This window comes from Sciurus vulgaris, assembly GCF_902686455.1.
Source record: "Sciurus vulgaris genome assembly, chromosome: 19".
Taxonomy (NCBI): domain Eukaryota; kingdom Metazoa; phylum Chordata; class Mammalia; order Rodentia; family Sciuridae; genus Sciurus; species Sciurus vulgaris.
Window position 1 is genome coordinate 31,484,093 of NC_136480.1, and position 19,860 is coordinate 31,503,952.

The 19,860-nt window shown below is 39.8% G+C and overlaps 1 protein-coding gene across 2 annotated transcripts in view; it reads left to right on the forward strand.

Moving 5' to 3' along the window:
• The first annotated feature begins 312 nt into the window (after positions 1-312).
• The window catches only part of LOC306650413 (zinc finger protein 519-like), a 135,635-nt gene continuing 116,087 nt past the window's right edge, over positions 313-19,860 (forward strand). Inside the window, exons 1-2 of one of the 2 annotated variants that reach the window (XM_079122456.1) lie at positions 313-895; positions 1,157-2,243. In XM_079122456.1, the coding sequence (XP_078978582.1) occupies positions 2,238-2,243 (6 nt within the window). In that variant the 5' untranslated portion in view covers positions 313-895; positions 1,157-2,237. The remainder of the gene's footprint in view (positions 896-1,156; positions 2,244-19,860) is intronic. The other variant, XM_079122457.1, reaches the window with a different exon arrangement.

Consider the following 19,860-nt stretch of genomic DNA (forward strand, 5'->3'; position numbering starts at 1 on the left):
GCCATTTTTTTCTCTATGATTCTTGTTAATTTGTGTACACACACACACACACATACACATACACACACACACACACATATTGGTTTTAATATGGATCACCACGTTAATGTATTTTTTTGATCAGAACTATTTTAACCAGATATAAAAGTTTTTTTACACTAGGGTTTGTTCAAATGCCAATTTTCAAAAGTTAGTTCTCAATCTGATAGATTTTAAAAACTATAAGGCCTTTGTAGATGTTGAGGGCAGTCAAAGAACAGAAGAGTGAGCAAAGTTCTCAGGACAATAACGATCTCCTGTTGGAATGGCTTAGAAACACTGTAACTTCTCTGTCCTTGAGGGCTGGAGACATTATCTTATTAGAAAAACATTTGGTACTAGTGGACTCTGAGTAGCAAGCAAGTTATATGATCTGCACACACAAAAGTTAACTGTACTAATGTAAACTAATGTAACTGTATATAACCCTGGAATATTCTTCATTTTATTAAACTGTTTTAACTGATATTTATACTTCCTATTGCCTTCAATGCAACCCTGGATGAATGCCTTTCCTTATTGTGTCAAGTCTTTCATGATCCTTCTTCTATATTCTCCATTCCACTTTCCAATGGGATTATTGTCTATACTGATGGAGGAAAACATTGGGGTGAGATGTATATATTTACTGATAAAAAATTCGGTGAGTACACATTGCCTCAATCTTCTCCTCAGAGAGCAGAATTAGCTGCAATTATTTTGGCTCTTTGTATATTTCCCAACACCTTAAAAATCATTGCAGACACACAGTATATAGCTAAACTGATGTCATATATTTCCTCTGCAATTTTGTCACCTCATTCTTGGATCCCTGTTTATCACTCCTTAATCTGTTTTATAGGATCATATGGCTGCAGTATTTCTTTTTTTTTTTTTTTTTGAGTTACTAAAGCATGATAGCTTTTATTGGAAGCATTTATGTTTGTTTATTGTATTTATTGTGCATAATACTATGGGTTGATTAAAGATTATGTGACAAGATTTTAATTAAGAATTTTTAAGTACTTTGTATACATTATATTGTTACACAAGGATTAGCAGTTATTAGAGTTACATGCACTTATTGGCCGAGGAAAGGAAGGTATTGAGCGTATTTGGGGCTCAGTTGGAAGAATAGGCTTCTAATGCTCACATGTATAGTCACACTAAAATTGCTAGACTGCTCACTGAAGGAAAAACCCATGCTGATACTGCTATAAAATCACTTTATCCTCTTTTCAGATGCCATGGAATCACACAATTTTTTTCATCAAAATGTTCACTCTTTAATAAAGATCTTTTCTATTTCCTCTCAACAGGCCCATTTCATCATTAATAATTGCTGTCATTGTACATTCTTTCATTCCTCTACTTGGGAAAACATAAACTCTCAAGGTTTATATTCTAATGCCCTTTGGCAGATGGATGTAACTCATCTTCCTCCCTTACACACCTAGTCTTTCTTCCATGTTACCATAGATACATCCTCAGGCATTATATGGGCAGTGTACATTATTTAGAGAGGGTCTCAGCCTGTATCTCTGTATCTCTCACTTGTTCCTTTGCATTCCTATCATGGGTAAGCATCATTTAAAAACTGGCAATGCCCCTGTTTATACGTCTAGTGCCTTTGCTCAGTTCCGTAATCAAAGGGATATAATTCTAACCAATGGAATTCTCCCAAATCTTTCTGGACAGGCTTTCGTTGAACATACATATCACATATTTAAAGTGTGAATTAAAAAATGGGGACCAGACTTGCTCTTATTAATAATGCTCTCAATATTGCCTTAAAATAAATGATCTTAATGTACTATATGAAGGTAATACTCACTTCTGGTCCTCTGCCTTGGACAGAACATTTACCCCTAAGGTACCACTATGAAAGATTTATGTAAAATATTGAGTTCCACCAGATCTGGTATGTCAGGATCTTGTGCATTTCAATACATGGGTGACAGGATATCCTGCTGTTTTTACTCCTACATGTTCTGTCTGGATTCCTGCCAGGTGTGTGAGACCCAACAATCATCATGAGTTGGCATCAAGGACTTCAGAATTTGATTCCCAAATTCCATTTGATCCTAGATGAAGAGGACTGTGATTCAAAGAAGGAACCTCTGACAACAACAAGAGGCTCAAGAGACCCCTGGTCTTTGAATCATCTATTGGCTTGAGGAGATATAAAGAGTTTAACAACATCTGCTCAAAAATTGCTAATGCAGGTAGGATTAGAATGTACCCCAGAAAATTTGGTTACATCTCTGCAAAATTTATGCAAAATTGCACAACTATGCTGGCTACTATTGTGTTGTATCCCTGTTGGAGGTGATGCTGTGTATAAAAATACTGTTCCCTTTTTTGGTTTTCTGAACTCATTATAATATTTGGGTCTGCTCATTGGAATTTGTTAATTCTTCTGAAAATTTGATTTCATCAAAACATTCTTGATAATAGAGCTGCTATTCATTGTTTGCTGTTATATCATAAGGGGTGCCATGAATATAATAATACACATTGTTTTAATTTAAATGATAACAATAATCCCATTCAAAGAAATTGGATCACTTAAAGACACTATAAAAATGTGCAACAGGATGATGGAGGTTGAGATTTATTAGATTGATTAACCTCATGGTTACTAAATTTTGTATGGATAAAACAGCTTTTCATTCGAGGATGTTCATTGATACTTGTCTTATTTTGTTGTACTTATTTTTGTCAATATCTACCTTGCTTTCTCCCTCCACTTCCTTACACAAAAGACAAGTCATGTCTATATAAAAGGCCATACAAAATGAAAAGGGGGAGTTGTAGAGGTTTAGGTCAGTCAAAGTACAGAGGAGCCTGTCCTTTGAGTGTGCATACTCCACAGAATATTTAGGGCTTTGTGTTTGAATAGCTTAGAAACACTCTGCAACTCCTCTGTCCTTGAGGCCTGCAGACTCCTGGCCAGAGGGGCAAGCAGAGTTAAGGACAGTGCAATCCACCTACTAGGATCTATGCACAGGGAGCACCAACAGCTGGATAGCAAGCTGGCATTCATCCACTGTGAGGGAGATAGAAGAAGCCACACAGATGTCTTTGAATTTGGAACTGCAGTGTGATGGATAAATTTGGCTGTTGTTTTGGGGTAGAACAGAATGAAAATTTGAGCAGTTTAAGAGCTGATAGGCCGTAGTTTTGCGGGCTGACACACAGCAGTTCTTCTTATGGCTATTGAGCATGGAGGCTTGCAGTGGATGCAGGTACATGTAGGAAGTGAATCACAGTAGAAGAAGCAGGAGCCAAACAGAAGGGAGAGACCCATCCCTCTTTCAGCTCTGTGCAGAAAAACTCCCTGCTGTAAATGTGCTGAATTTCCTAGGCTGTTGATATTCTTCTACCTGAATAAGGAATATAAATTTTACCCTCCAACTGAGCAGCACCATGTCCCTTTCCTTATTGTACCCCAAACTTGCTTATTATAACACTAAAAGCCCTGCTGTGTGTGGGGCTCATACTGTGGGAATTACCTCTCTGAGCCCTGGCACCACTAATAAACATGCTTCCAGATCTTGGTGTTCTGATCCTCATTTCACACATGTTCATGCTCCAGTCTTCAATGTGAATGCGGAGGCAAAATGACCTGCACAGGAAGCCCAGCAGGGTCCACTGGGACTAGTTTCCTCTATACCCACAACCTAACCCCATGCCTGGGACACAGATAGCAAGTACATTCATTTGACTTCAGGGGTAACTGTGCCCTTAATGCAGTCATTCATTACAACCAACCAGCAACTTCTTCAGGTTAATTACCAGGAAATATTCTGCATGTCCTACTCCACAGAATACTTTATGTCTTGTAGGTCTCTCTTTTCACATTGTTACCAATGTTTAATTACAAAGAATAAAAGCCCACTCCCTGAAAAAATGTGGCAGAACAACAGCAGAATCCAGAATTTCTAGGTGAACTTTGACAGACTGGATGGAGCAGCACATGAGCGGAGGAAACCTGTAAGAGCTTTTCCCAGGGTCCATTTCTTGTGACATTGCAGAAGCTATAAATATATTTCATTAGAGTCTGTGTAAGGGAGGTTTAGGTACCAGTTTAAGAGTTGTTAATGTTAGTTACACATTCACTGAGTTCTCAGAATAGCTGTCACGAGACCAAGTTGGGATACATAACAACTAGTCTCTACCCATATGAACACCACACATAATTTGACTTTATTTTCAATTACTGGCTTTACAAAATAAAGAAGACTTGCTACATGTGAGTAGAGCATTTGGTGATATTAGATAAAAGATTTACCTGTTTGTTATGATTACTCTATCAAGTTTAAGTCACACATTTTCTTACCCCAGATGTTCCTAAAGCATCCAAATTTCACAATGACTATTTTATTTTCAAATGCTTAAAGAATAAATGAGTATTGCAAGTCAGTGGTACTAGACCACTTAGACCAGTAAAAAGATTCTTAATTCCACCAATTCATTTGTGACCCATAAATCTATTTTGTGCAACCATTGGAAAAATGATTTCATTTTATTCAGTAGGATAGAATACCGGGGCATGGGTGTGTGCAATTCAAAATGATAGTTCAGGCAGACACAGTGGTACATGTATGCAATCTCAGCAACTTGGAGGCTGAGGCAAAATAATCTCAAACTTAAGGTTAGTTTTGACAACTTATTGAGAACATATCTTAAAATGAAAATGACCAGGAGGCTTGCTCAGTGGTAGAGAACCCAAAATTCAATCTCCACATGCATGAACATGGTGCAAATTTAAGTTTCACCACCTGATAACTTCTTATGAAGAAAGACATATTCAGATGTAATAGTCTTTTCATCTTTCCACCAGTCCATCTATTCATCTGTTCTTTTAAGAATTCATTATTTTTTCTGAGAACTGTATTTGAATTGCACACTTTTCTTCCTTGTTTCTCCTCATTGACAATAAATTCACTGAATTCTTGCCTTCCATCACTGCTCCTCTAAAAATTAGAATCATACATGACCCTGTGATCAGAGTAGATGTGGGCTTGAGTGGTGGCCAGATAGTGGCACTGATCCTTATCCCATCATCTATCCCTGGTTTTCTTTCTGCTTAAGGCATGATCTGCCCATTTCAGTTTCCTGAAACCTGCAGTTGCCACTGAGTGAAATTATTTTTCCAATCAAGGAAACTCAACCTGAATCTTCCATAAGTACCTCCATCACAGGACACAGAAGAAATTGTGTTCTTAATATATAGGTCTCCAGGTCATATTCTCTGAAATAAAAAATGCCCTTGCAAAAATAAAGGAACTAGGTTGGTACACTCTTGTAGCCAATCTTAATATCTTTTCCACAAATTGTTGTTATTGTACTGATTATCACAGGGATGAATGTATATATAGCTCTACCAAGAGGAAGTGTTCATACTGAGATTGGAGACATTGATCTCATGAGGAGAATACTCCTGAGAAAAGGCAGTGGGAATATCATACCAGTTGATTTTTGGAAAACCTTAAAGAACTCATTTTCTCTCCCTGAGTCTTACTTATATATTCTGTGCATGGATTGATTATAATTTTGAGCACCTATTCAGTGACAGGGGTCCCAAATGTTAACTTGTATTGAACACATGTAGTAATATAGTCCCTGTGGTAAAGATAAAGGCAATGATGACAAACAAATCAAATTTAGAATGCTGAAAGGTTTAAGACTCAAGGTTAGTATTCTAGTCAATAAAATAAATATGTAACTGAGTATTGTGATATCCAATCATTTTGTATTTATTGAATAACATTCAAAAAGATATGCAGATAAGTTCATTTTCACCTTTTTCCATTGTCATCTGAAGTCCATACCTGTGAGTTAACCACCCTTATTCATCCAGTTAATATACTTCAGACATTTCCCTCCATTTATATCCATATATGCATATTTAGATTGCATCATACATGAAGAAAGTCATCTTTTATGTAGATGAGAGTTTTGAAGACAGAATCTAATGTATGACACACAGAACTTGACTGAATATAAACATTTGAAAGAGCTTCATTGTGACATAATTCAATTATTCTAAAATTGAAGAGTTAAAGTTGTACAGTTCAACTTGTATATTCACAGATTTTTGAAACCATCACATAACAATTTATGAAGGATTCCTTTTATTTGAAAAAACATACCCTTTGTTCATGTTCACCTAATAGTATGCACAGTGGAAATCAGTTGCTCTCACTTTCTATGGATTTTCCTGTACTGGCATTAAATATAATAAATTATGGGGTCAAAATATTCTCAGCAGCACTGTCCCAATGTGTGATAGACTCTAAGATGCAAGGGACTCGGGGTCCTACCTCTCATATATGTGGACACAGAAGACAGCAAAAAGAGTTCAATGGAAATTTAAAGTAATTTTATTAACTTTTATTCATGAATAACACACACAATAAGTTAATTTGGCCTTATAATCAAAATTAAATGCAAATATCATCCTGGTTAGTCTAGATCCTACTACTGCAAGGAAACCCAACATTAAAATAGCTGCAGTCTGAAGCTCTGGGTTCAATACTTAGCAACTCAAAAGTGAAGCAAACACCTGGGGATATAGCTCAGTTGGTAGAGTGCTTGCCTCACAAGCACAAGGCCCTGGGTTCAAATCCCCAGCACCACAAAAAATAAATAAAATGAAACAAACAGAGAAATAATAGCCAGGTGTGGTGGGGTGTGCCTGCTCTCTCAGAGACCACTGTGGTGATGCACTCCTGTAATTCCTGTCACTTGGTTACTGAGGTAGAATTGGAAGTTCAAAGCAAGTCTCAAAAACTGAGCAAGGCCTTGAGCAACTTAGCAGACACGTCGTCTCTAAATAAAATATAAAAAGAATTGGGGATGTGGCTTAGTGGTTTAGCATCTCTGGGACCACTCCCTGGGTGCCCCCCAACCCTCCCCAAAGAAATACAACCCCAGCGTTCCCATAGACCAGAGATCAGAGACATTATTTGGAATTTAAAGTAATTTTCCATTATATCATTTCCATTCATGAACCATATGTACATATATAATTCATAATTCATTATGACCTTATATACAATGATAAATACAAATTTCCACTACTCTAAGAAAATCCAGTCTTAAAGTCGCTGAAGCTGAAAGTCTGGGTTCAAGTCACAGCAAGTCAAACACAAAAACTAAAGCCAGGTGTGGTGGTGAGTGCCTCAGATCCTGAGGCCAGCCTAAGCAAATTCATGAGATCCTGTGTAAAACATTGGAAAGGAGTGGGAATTTGCTTAGTTTAAAGTGCCCTTGGGTTGAGTCCCTAGTATCACAAAAACCAAAAGCAACAGTCAAAAGTCTGTGATCTGTTCTCATTAATTCCTGGATTGGCCACATTGGACTGTCACTCAGAGGTGGTTGTCTAGGCTCAGAGTCAGGGGGTGGGACCTGAGCACCTGTCCAATCAGAGGCACCAGGGTGAGAACTGCCCAATCTGCACGCAGCCAGCGAGAAGGGCGGGCTTCTGAAACCTTGCGCTGGCCTTTGTCTCGGAGCCACCATTCTCCGGATCCACTTCTGGCTTTTCCTCTTGTGCTCAGGAGCCCCAGGTTTCTGTGTGACACAGGGAAGGAGAGACTCAGAGGGAGAACATGGGGCAGAGTGAAGACCAGGAATGGTGAGTGTGCTTCAGGCCGCTGGAGACGGGGTGAAGCCCAAGCCCTTGGGACTGGCGGTAGTGGGAGGGGAAATGGCGGCCGGGCTGCTCCTGGTTCTCTCAGTCTGCCGCCATCGTCTTCCTCTGTGGGGCTCAGTCCTCAGTCCCCACATCTACATTTAGTGAGTCCAGTAGTTGGACACTGTACATCTTGTCACATGAGTGCACGGTGTCCTCAGCCTCTGCCTGAAGCCCCATGAGGATATCAGGGTGCTGGCAGCCCAGCGTCTCCTGGGGTTGAGAGCAGAACACTTGGAGGGTTATTAAAGGAGGACGAGGGTGTCCCTGTGCTGGCAGCCCAGCATCTCCGCAGGTGTGTGCTGAAGATTGAGGATGGTGAAAGGAGGTTCCCGACTCCATGGTGTTCCTGCATGAAAGGAATTGTGGTCTCTAGAGCCTGGGTTCTTCCTTCCTGTTGATTTAGCTGAATATTCAGGAAGCAGCATCTCAAATCCAGAACCCTGGGCTCCATCCCAGCTCTTCAGTGGTCTGTGAGTGAATTACTAAATTTTCTTGTTTAATTGGTTCTTTTTATTTGCACATGACAATTCATTTTGGTATAATTATTCAAGCATGGACTATATCTTTAATTAGGTCCCATTTCTTGTAGATGTTCATGATTGTGAAATACACTATCATATATTAATGGCTATATATAGGAAAATTTTTTAAATTTTCAGCTCCAGTTCGTATTCCCAATGTCAATTTTCCAACTCAACATTATCAATTTGTTTCCCAGGCTAGGTTTCAATTTGACAAAATATTTTTTTTATTTCTCAAATACCATGTGGCATATGTTGAAGTTTTTGTTTCATATTTGTGAACAATTTATGTGACAGGGAAGCAGAGAAATACCACTTGACCATTTGAACAAACTGTGTTCCTCTCATCCACCTGTCTTCCAAGGCACAGACACATTATCACAATATTTTGTGTTAAGATTCACCAGTGAAAAATTGACTGTGTGATCCTCATTATCTCAAACTCTCATGTCTTCCTGGTCCTGTCCTTCAGAATTGACCAATATAAGATGCCCACATCTGCTGTGTCCATAACTTCATGGGGTATGTAGCGAATTTCAGCCTCTGAGTCTTGTCCTCTTGGAAAGCAGTTTGAATTGTTGGTGGAGTCTGTCAAGAGAGTAGCTGGATGCCCTAGAGCTGGGAGGAATCTCTTGACATTAAATGACTCTAAATATTATTCCAGTGGCCCAGGAGGCTGAGGCAGGAGGATCACAATTCAAAGCCAGCTGCAGCAGTTTAACCAGGCACTGAGCAACTCAGCAAGACCCTGTCTCTAAATAAAATGGAAAAATGTGCTGGAGATGTGACTCAGTGTTTAAATGCCCCTGGGTTAGAGATGAGCTATCCAGTGAATAGAAAACCTTCTTCCAAGGGAAATTGGCACATCTGCAGTTACTACAGAAGGAAGCTTGGAGAGGCAGCTCAGGAAGTGCCAAACACCCACTAAGGCTGCAAGTGTGCCATGGATTTTCCCTTTGAATTCTTTTTTTTTTTTTTTTTTTTTTTTTTTTTTTTTTTTTTTTTTTTTGTAAACAAATGGGATACATGTTGTTTCTCTGTTTGTACATGGCGTAAAGGCTTTGATGCAGGAGAGGACAGAGAGTGGCCCAGTTGTCATCTACATTAGTTGCTTAAGTACCCTAACAAATCTCTTTAGGCATATAACACGTCCCTTGTGATTTAACTTCCCCTCTCCCCTGATCCCAGATGTTGAAATCCATGGAAGTACTTGCATAACCATAGAAGACCACCACTCTTTCTGTGGTCTTGATACTTATTACTGTCTAGATTCTTCCCCTTAAGTACTAGGTAAATTGAGATCTCTACCACAGGAAACTTTAGAGTTAGGGTGTGTATATATGGTCACAATGTTTCTCTTCTCAGGGTAACAGTGACTATTGGTGATTCATTTCCAATTACGCAGTATTTTGCTAATCCTGGGCTAATGCCCAAGGTGACCCTAGGTTTTCCACATTTGATGACACTTATTTTCTCTGTGGTCCAGTGTACCTAAGTCTATTGACCCATTTATTATTTTGCCAAGAGGGACTTGAAACAATATGTTTATGCAATGTGTTCCTGGAGGAGGAATGGTAAGCAGCATCATATGGCATTATATTTCCAATGTCATCCTTCCTCTACTGTGAGCATAAGACTTTTATTTCTGTGCTCGAGTTTGAGCCCAGGGTCTTCCACATTCTGTACACACACTTTCAGTGAACTGTGCCCCAGCACAAACATCTACCTTTAGATTTGGTTGTATCATGCCTCCACACTTAATGTTAGTCTCAATGTCATTGGATTTGCATAGTCCCTTCTATTTCTATTTAAAATACAAATAGTTTTTATATACCTATGGATTCATTTATGGATTTCTTTGTTTTGTGATTGCTTGGTCTTTTTTTTATTTTTTGTGGTGCTGGGGATTTGAACCCAGGGCCTTGTGCTTGCAAGGCAAGCACTCTTTGGTCTTTATTATTGCAAATTTACACTTTAATGATACACATTGGTGTCAGAAAAGGATAATGAGTTTTTTTTTTTTCTCTTGGAATTCAAGGTTTCTTGGATAAACTTATTGCAGGATCTGCCATCTCTGGCTTTATGGTGCCCAGACCCTGTGCAGTTTGAGGGTTGTAATATGTTTTGGTACTACTATGATCTGTGTAAGGGTAGATTATGTATCTTCAAGTTTCCATGGCTACATCAACACAGAGGGAAGAGAAGCATTTATGAGCATAAGTCAAGGAGTGTTAGTAGCAACCAGAAGGTAGAATGATTCTCCCCTGTCTCTGAAGGCAATGTGGGTCTGCAAACCCTTTGACATTAATCTACAGCACCGAAAACATATATTTCTATAAAAGAATAAGCTTGTGTTACTTTTAGCTCTGATGTTTTTGGTGTTGTCTTTCAGAAAATATAAGACTAGAAAATTTTCTGCACCTTAGACTATGTGACCAAATTGAAAGATGTTAATGTGGTAAATATCAAAGATAAGCCATACTTGTCCAGATTGTGCAAACATTTGGTCATCATGATGGACAGGTTACTCCTTAGTGTCAAAAGTAGCAACACCCTGACCAGGCAAATTCTTCAGTGTGAACTCTTAATAAATTGTGATCCTAAACTGCAGTTTCCTCATAATGCCATCCATAACTGGGCATCAATATATCTCCAGAATTTTTGTAGAGTGGCTGAAAAAGTCATGAGGCAAGACTCCAGATAGACATGTGTTTCCTGTGTAGGAGAAGCTGTGCTCCCACAGGACCTCAGTTCTTTCTTCCCAGGTGTCACCACTTCTGTGAGTCTTTCACAATATAAAAAGGGTCCCCAATCTAAGATACTCTTTCCTCATTCTATTTGCTCATGGTGTAATAAATTCTCACATTTTGAGTTCCCTTACCACATTTGCCATTGTCCGTTTTCCCCCTCTAGTTCCCAGGATTGTCAAATACTTTTCCCATGAATACTGAAACAGACACAGCATATTCCCATTTTTCTCCAAGTAATGAATGGTAGCTTAAAAAATATTTATATTCAGGTGATTACAATTTCACATGGGAGTTTAGGAGATAATCATTGCCTGACTCTGCTGCAAAAAGATTTTGTACTCTCTTCCTTCAATCTTCTGTAGGCACAGTCATCTTATCAGAATATATTTGGAAAATGTTCTTATATGAAACTGGACTGTCCCCCAAATTATATGTGTTGGTAGCCTAGTCACCAGTGCAGCAAGACTCAGAGATGGGACTTTTAGGCTAATATAGAATCACAAAGATTCTGCATCTTCATTGGATTAGTGTGTCAGTATCTCCCTGTTTTCCTGGGACACAGAATGTACTTAGAGGAAAAGGGTCACTGGCAGCTACACTGCACAGGTTTATCTTCTTCCAACATCTTCCTGCTCTCTCTGCTTCCTAGATTCCATGAGTTTAGCAGATTTTCACATGTCTTTCTTCCATGTTTATGCCTTGGAGACAGCCTAGCATGGACTGAATTCTTTGAATGTGTAATTCAAAATAAAAAGAATTCTCTTTTAAGTAATTCTTCTCAGGTATTTTGGTCTCATAGATGAAAAGTTAACTTACTGAAAGAATACAAAGTAATGTCCTCATCCACCATCATTTTTTTCCAAGCAATAAATATCACAGTTGCCAGGGTAATAAACTTGATGGCCACAGGTGTGTTTTCTCTTGGTTTTATAGAGCCTTATTGGTGTCTGGTGATCTCTTCTTAGATAGCAGTCAGAGGAATGGGGAGATGATTATCAGGAGAGTAGCCTGTTATCTATGGCTTAGAAGGATTCCTATTATCCCTTTGGTCTACATAGGTAACATTTTGGGAAATGAATATATAAAGATTTTTCTTCACTACCTCCTTTTTGTGGAGACTTTTGGTAGTCTATAAATTGGACACTGGTGTTGAAGGGAAAATAGAGAATTTATTTTTCACTCTGATATGTGAAAGAAGGGAAATTAAAACAAAGTATAAGGAAAACTCATACATGTTCATGTGTTCCAAAATAAACAATGTCCCTCAGTAAGTAAAAATGGTTATTGCAAAATAGCACAGGTGATACAATGAGTGGACTTGAAAAGTAGGTCTAACAAATAATACTGTTCATTTCTTGGATTGTACCTTCAAGATTTGTTCACTTATTTCAAGTTCCATTTTTAATAATTGCAAAATGGATTTTGTTATTAGAGCTTAAAACACTAGAAGATGTATCCAAAGAACGATAGAGCTGGATTTCAGAAAAATTGTCCTTACTTTACATTAATCAAAATTTTTCTTTACCATTTTCTTTTTCCTGAATGCTGGTAGCAAGGTTATCACCTCTTTTCCAGTTTGAGAGGTGTTTTTAAATCAGATTCCAGAGCTTAACTTTGTAAAATCTATCAGAAAAATTAAAAAAAAAATTTCCTCCATTTTGACTGCATAAATATCAGTACATTTCCTCAAGTTTGTGTGTCAGATATGTTGGTGTGTTATAGCTTTACCACATCAGATTTTCTCTCCTAAGGTATTGTGACTGTCAATCATATACTGGATATGGCAGTTTAATGTAAATTGTTATTATGTTTTTATGTAAGGTGTCCCCCAAAAGCCCACTTTTGAGACAGTGAAAGAAGATTCAGAGAAGAAGTGATTGGGTTGTGAGAGTCTTAACTCCATCAGGTATTTAATGCCCTGATTGGAATTAACTGTGGTAACTGAAGGGGTAGGTAGACTGTGCCTGGAGAAAATTGGAATTGGGGCGTGCCTTTGGGGTATGTATTTTTATCTGGAGAGGGAGATTCTCTTTTTTGCTGTCTGATTGCACTGGGAGCTGTTTCCCTCTGCCACACACTTCCACTGTGATGTTCAGGCTCACCTCAATTCCTGAGAAGTGGAACCTTCTATGGACTAAGACCTCTGAAACCATCAGCTCTTAAATAAACTGTCCTTCCTCTACAATTTTATTGTCAGCTCTTTAGTCACAGCAGCAAAATAGGTGACTAAAACAGTCATATATATCATAGTGCTTTTCAAATCCTGAATTGCTCACATAAAATTCATCATCTACTAAGTCATTATTACTATGGAGATAGCAACAAAATTACATATATATTTTCTGAAAAATGTTGATGCTTGTGCTTCTCCTCTTGAGGAATACATTGTAAGCAACCTACACATGGTTTTCCTCTTGTACACATAAACATTGAGTTTGGGCAGGCATGATCATGCACTCCTGTAACCCCACCTACTCAGGAGACTCATGCAGGAGAATTAATGTTTGACATTAGCCTCACACTTTAGTGAGACTCAGTGTCAGAATAAAAAACAAAATAAGAAGAGCTGTCAGTGGTAAATGAATTTTCCCTGAGTTCAGTACCTAGTACAAGAGAACATAAGCAAAATCCCACTGAATTTGAATGTTTTTACTCACATCACAGTGGGCAGTTTCTCATTCAAACTGTATCAATACAGTGGGGTGCAGGGATGACCTGAGTTCCGTGACTTCCAGCTAAAACTAGTCTTGAGACTACAAAAGGAGTTCTAGAAAGGTCCATGTGTTCTATTGCATGTAGAGGCAGATTATTAAGAGATAGATTTGAATTGCAGGTAATCACTCCTGAGAAAGAAGACCAGGGAAGAAGAAGAAAGCAGATGTAGCTGGTTTTCAGGTGTGTTCCATGTCTGGGGCTGCATTTACCTTCCAAAATATCATGTATTTTAAATTTGCAAACTTCCTTCCCTACTATTTATTTATGTATTTATTTTGTAACATGTCTTAAACTACTTTATTTATTTTACAGAAGTTAATTTGTAGCCCTTTATAATAGGATCATCTCTGCAATGTGCACACTTCAGTATTATTCATATGATGGATTCATGACCTGTAGTGTTGAACATATTTCTTTTAGATATTTAAAAGTGTTAGTACCATAGATTTGCATTTGCTATTGTAGAGTCATTAGATATTGCTAAGGAAGTAAACCATACTTAGTTCTTTTTACATTCCATCTGTATGCTCCATCAACTTTGAATTAACAAAATGCACATTAAAAGAGGATTCCATTCATTGCCTATGGTAAAAAAGTTTTGAAAAAGAATAATTAGAAGAGAATCACTCTCCATTGCATTCAAGAGGCCAAATCTGTCCTCCTTGGTCCCTTTTCATCCACATGAGTCTTGGCAAGGCCTATTTTTTGTATTCCCTGCCTAGAGGAGTCAGGATGGAACAACCTCATTTAGCATATTATCCCAAATTTGGAGCATTGAATCATGGTTCCTATCAGACCAGGCATGGGCTCTGAAGTCTCTGGAAATCCCCATCCATCCACTTCTGAGCTGCTTTCTCAAGGAAGCCATCCCACCCTGCCACAAGTGCCCAGTCTCAGATGAAGATTTCCAAAGATTTCTAAAAGATTCAAATGATTTCCAAAGATTTCTCAACCAGCAAGATGTCCTGCAGCTCTGTGCATGTCAAAGCCTTTGAGGGATGGAGATGAACCAGCTCACCTCAGAAACAAGATGGGTCCTGTCTGTCATGCTGTCCTGAACAAAATTGGGCTAACCTGTCCACACTCTCCCAAACTGCCCACCATGTGCTTAATGGGTCTGTGTGAATCACACGTGGGAGACAGATTAGGCATGTCCTTGTCTTTGTGCTTCCCCTGACTCAGGCATGATGAAGTTTGGACTGCTGTCCCTTGTGTGGGCACTGCAGATTGTCATGGCATAGGAGTTTCTTGCCCTCCAGGCATGTCCTGCCACCTGGGCCTCTAGCTCCTCTGAACTTCCCAGCACCCTGTTCCAAGCCCTCACTTGGTGCCAGCAGCTCTTTCCTCTGTCCATCTGCCTTGGAGGAGCTCTGGCCAAGTTTGACATGGGAAGATTTCCAACACTGCCACTGGGTTCATCCCATCACTTCTTTTACTATGACAAGCATGATGTGCACCATATTAACCTTGAGAATCAGTCTGAGATGACTGGGAGAAAAAGTTGACATAGGGAGCAAGGAACAGATTCCAGCTGGAAACCCATGTTCTGAGAGTTCATCTTCATCTTTCCCACCAATGTAGACTTGACCCTTACATCTCCTTTGGGGACAAAATTCTTTGAGTCCAATTCATTGATCTTCCCCTTAATTTTACAAGCTCATAATGAATGATGACATTAATCTTGAATCTTTTGGCATCCCTTCCATTAAACTAGAATTGCTTTCTCATAGTTCATATTAGAAAGATGGTCTATATACTAAAGAAAACCAGGAAAAGAAGAGACTCGTGCTCTAGAATATTAAAGTGTCTATTCAACTACCCTTTAGCACTTCTATAGCATGGAACACGTGCACAGATAAAATGTCAAGTAAAACTTTTATCAGAAGAAGATTGACATTTTGCTCTACTTTTTATTTTATTTTGCTTCATTGTGGCCACTCATCAAAATCATGATGCTGTCCTTTTGCATGCATTGATACTTTATACAAAATCTATCTGCCAGATTCTTCCCATTAATCCCATTAATCCCATTAATGATAATGGATTTCTCTTTATTAAGTATCTCCTTAGAATGTTTTTAAATATTCTATGTAAACCATCTTGTTTTATACAGAATTTGTTTTTTAATTTCTCTTTACTTGTGACTTGCTTTGTTTATTAGACATTGGCTTTGTAATTGGAGGCTTGAAGGAAACCATAGCTTTGTATGTCTTCATTTTATTCCACCTCAAGTTCAGAGACATACACATTCTAATCTCCTTGCATTTTCAATAGAAGAAACAGTTTAAAAAAAGCCTATTTTTCAGTACATTAATATTAAAAAATGTAGTTCATAGATGATAAGTGAAAAATATCAAAAAGAATAAGACTCAGAAATTTTAACTATATTCTGTTCTTCAATGTTATATCTCAGTAATGTCATAAGAAAACAAAGCATCAATCCCAAGTTGAATTATAATTTTTAGAAAGTGAATGCTTTTACTTCATTTACATGAAATGTTGTCTGTGGTTTTAGTGCATTAAAAAGTTGCTCTTTTTGCATATGACCTAATATGAAAATTTAATCAATTTGATTTTATGGCACTCTTAATATGTTTGCATTACTCTTCTCAGTTATAATAACTATCAATAACTGCTCTGAAAATTCTTTAATTTCATACTTCATTTTGACATTTATGTTCCTTTTTATGAATTGTAGGCCAGGTAGACTTGAAAAACCAGGAAAGCATTCATTGGATGTTTGACAACATGTCCTCAAAGATTACCAAAAAAAAAAAAAAAAAAAAAAAAAAAACCAAAAAGAAAAGAAAAGTATTACCACCACCGTCAATAGATCATTTTGGGTATATGCATTAAGATATGAGAAATTGGGGGTTTTCAAGATGGCGGCCTAGAGGGTGGCTGCATTACGTGTTGCTCCAGAACTCAGGATTCAAGAGAGGAGATATTGAGATGCTTGGGACCAACTCAAAGTAGCCGGGTGACTCTCACCCCCTGGGGGGACATCCCGGATGGGACGGGGGTCCCAGAACGCAGGAAACTTTGTGAAGTAGAACTGCCGGCGAGACGCCCCTCCCCCCGCTGGAGCAGTGAACTCGGATAGCGCCGTAGAGGAAGCCACTCGGCACAGCGCTGGGACTCGGAGCAGCCACTGGGGCTCCGGCGGCTGCCCGGGGGAGGAGTGGCGGGGAGAACTGTGTGGACTCAGGACACCGGGGCCTGCCCTGAGGAGGAGGAGAGGAGCGTGGCCACTTGGATTCGGAGAGACTGCGCCAGAGCTGCAGGCGGTTGCCAGAGGAGAAGCCGCGCGGCGAGCTGTTTGGAATCAGAACGACGCTTCTGAACCCCGGGGCCTGCCCTGAGGACAAGGAGGAAGAGGAGCGGCCGCTTGGATTCGGGTGACTATACGGGAACTACAGGCGGTTGCCAGAGAAGGGGCTGCGTGGCGAGCTGTTTGGACCCTGACCACTTCTGAACCCCGGGGCCTGCCCGGAGGAGTAGGAGAAGGAGGAGAAGGAGCGCGGTGGGTCCTTTGGACTCGCAGTGACTGCATTGGCGCTCCAGGCGGCTGCTCAGAGGAGAAGGCGAGTGGTGAGTTGTTTGGTCTTAAAGTGACAGCTCCTGAACACAGGGGGGCTGCCTGGAGGAGAAGCGTGGTGGGACGCTTGGTCTTGAGGGACCACACCAGAGCTCCGGGCGGTTGCCCAGAGGACCCGTGCAGCGGGTCACGTGGATTCAGAGCCACTCAGAGGGACTGCTCCTGAACACCCGGGGGGTTATCTGGAGAAGGAGGAGGAACGGGCAGGGTCACTTCAACTCGGAGTGATTGATTGCCCCGGGCTACGGGTGGTTGGTGGGAGGAGGAGGCACGAAGTGAGTTTCTTGGACTCCTAGTGACCGCACCGGCATACTGGGCGGCTGTCTGGAGGAAGAGGCCTGTGGCGGGTCTCTGGGACTCAGAGCGATTGTTCGGGGCCACAGGTGGCTGCTCAGAGGAGGGGCCACGCAGCCAGGCGATTAGGTGCAGAACAGGGTCCCAGGATCTAGGAGGCTTCTGGGTGGAAGAGCCGCACAGAGACAGGCTTAGGGCGGAGCGAAGGTTCCAGGCCTATGGGCAAATTCTCTGAGGAGGGGCAGCCTAAGGAGATTCATCTGCGAAGGGTGAGGCTCCCAGGCCCAGGAGGTAGGGCCGGGCCCCTGGAAACTTTGCAGAGGAAGGCAGCCCAGCCCAGGCAGTAGCTGTAAATTGAGGGGAACCTCTAGGAGGAAACTGACCAGCGAGACCTCCCCACCGGGTGAGTCTTTCCTGCTGGGTGAGGTTTCCCACAAGGACGGTAAAACCAGAGGCTCAGGCCCAAACAGGCCTTGCCTCAGCCCACAGCCTAGGTCCCCTTTGGATGACCATTGGTCAACAAGTGGAGGCACCTCTGCCCACTAGCAGGGAATATACCCCACCTGAAGGCCACCACTCCTAGAGAGGCAGCTTCCTTGTGGAGCACCGCATTATCAACCTCCTCCAAGACTTCAGCCTACTGAAGGCTAAGAGGGGATATATATAGAAATCTTCAGGGTCATTGTAAATCAACAGAGGAAATCTGCAATATCTCAGCGGTCCACTGATATCTGAACAACATGAGAAAACAAGGAAAGAAAATGCTGCAAACAAATCCAGATGTTACATCAATAAAACCCAATGACAGCATGGCAGAAGAAATGACAGAAAAGGAGTTCAGAATGTACATAATTAAAATGATCAGAGAAGCAAACGAGGAGATGAAAGAGCAAATGCAAGCATTGAATGATGAGATGAAAGAGCAAATGCAAGCATTGATTGATCGCACCAATCGACAGTTAAAAGAGCAAATACAGGAAGCAAAAGATCATTTCAATAAAGAGTTAGAGATATTGAAAAAAAAACCAAACAGAAATCCTTGACATGAAGGAAACAATAAACCAAATTAAGAACTCCATAGAAAGCATATCCAATAGGATAGAACACCTGGAAGACAGAACCTCAGACATTGAAGACAAAATATTTAACCTTGAAAACAAAGCTGAACAAACAGAGAAGATGGTAAGAAATCATGAACAGAATCTACAAGAACTATGGGATATCATGAAAAGGCCAAATTTAAGAATTATTGGGATTGAGGAAGGCCTAGAGAAACAAGCCAAAGGAATGAACAACCTATTCAATGAAATAATATCAGAAAATTTCCCAAATCTGAAGAATGAAATGGAAAATCAAGTTCAAGAGGCTTACAGGACTCCAAATATACAAAATTACAACAGACCCACACCAAGGCACATTATAATGAAAATACCTAACATACAAAATAAAGACAGAATTTTAAAGGCTGTGAGAGAAAAGAACCAAATTACATTCAGGGGGAAACCAATACGCATATCAGCAGATTTTTCAATCCAGACCCTAAAAGCTAGAAGGTCCTGGAACAACATTTTTCAAGCCCTGAAAGAAAATGGATGCCAACCAAGAATCTTATACCCAGCAAAACTTACCTTCAAATTTGACGATGAAATAAAATCCTTCCATGATAAACAAAAGCTAAAAGAATTTACAAAAAGAAAGCCAGCATTACAGAACATTCTCAACAAAATATTCCATGAGGAAGAGATGAAAAACAAAGAAGCAAATCAGCAAAGGGAGGAATTATCCTAAAGGAATTGTCAAATAAAGGAGGAAACAAGTTGTGTCAAACAAATAAATAAACAAAATTTTAAAAAGGAACCAAATGACCGGGAAACCAAATCATTTCTCTATAATAACCCTGAACGTTAATGGCCTGAATTCATCAATCAAAAGACATAGACTGGCAGACTGGATTAAAAAGAAAGATCCAACAATATGTTGCCTGCAAGAGACTCACCTCATAGAAAAAGATACCCATAGATTAAAGGTGAAAGGATGGGGAAAAACATACCATGCACATGGACTCAGCAAAAAAGCTGGAGTATCCATCCTCATTTCCGATAATGTGGACTTCAAGCCAAAGTTAGTCAGAAGGGATAAAGAAGGTCATTTCATACTGCTTAAGGGAAGCATAAATCAGCAAGATATAACAATCATAAACATCTATGCCCCAAACAGTGGCTCATCTATGTATGTCAAACAAATCCTTCTCAATTTCAG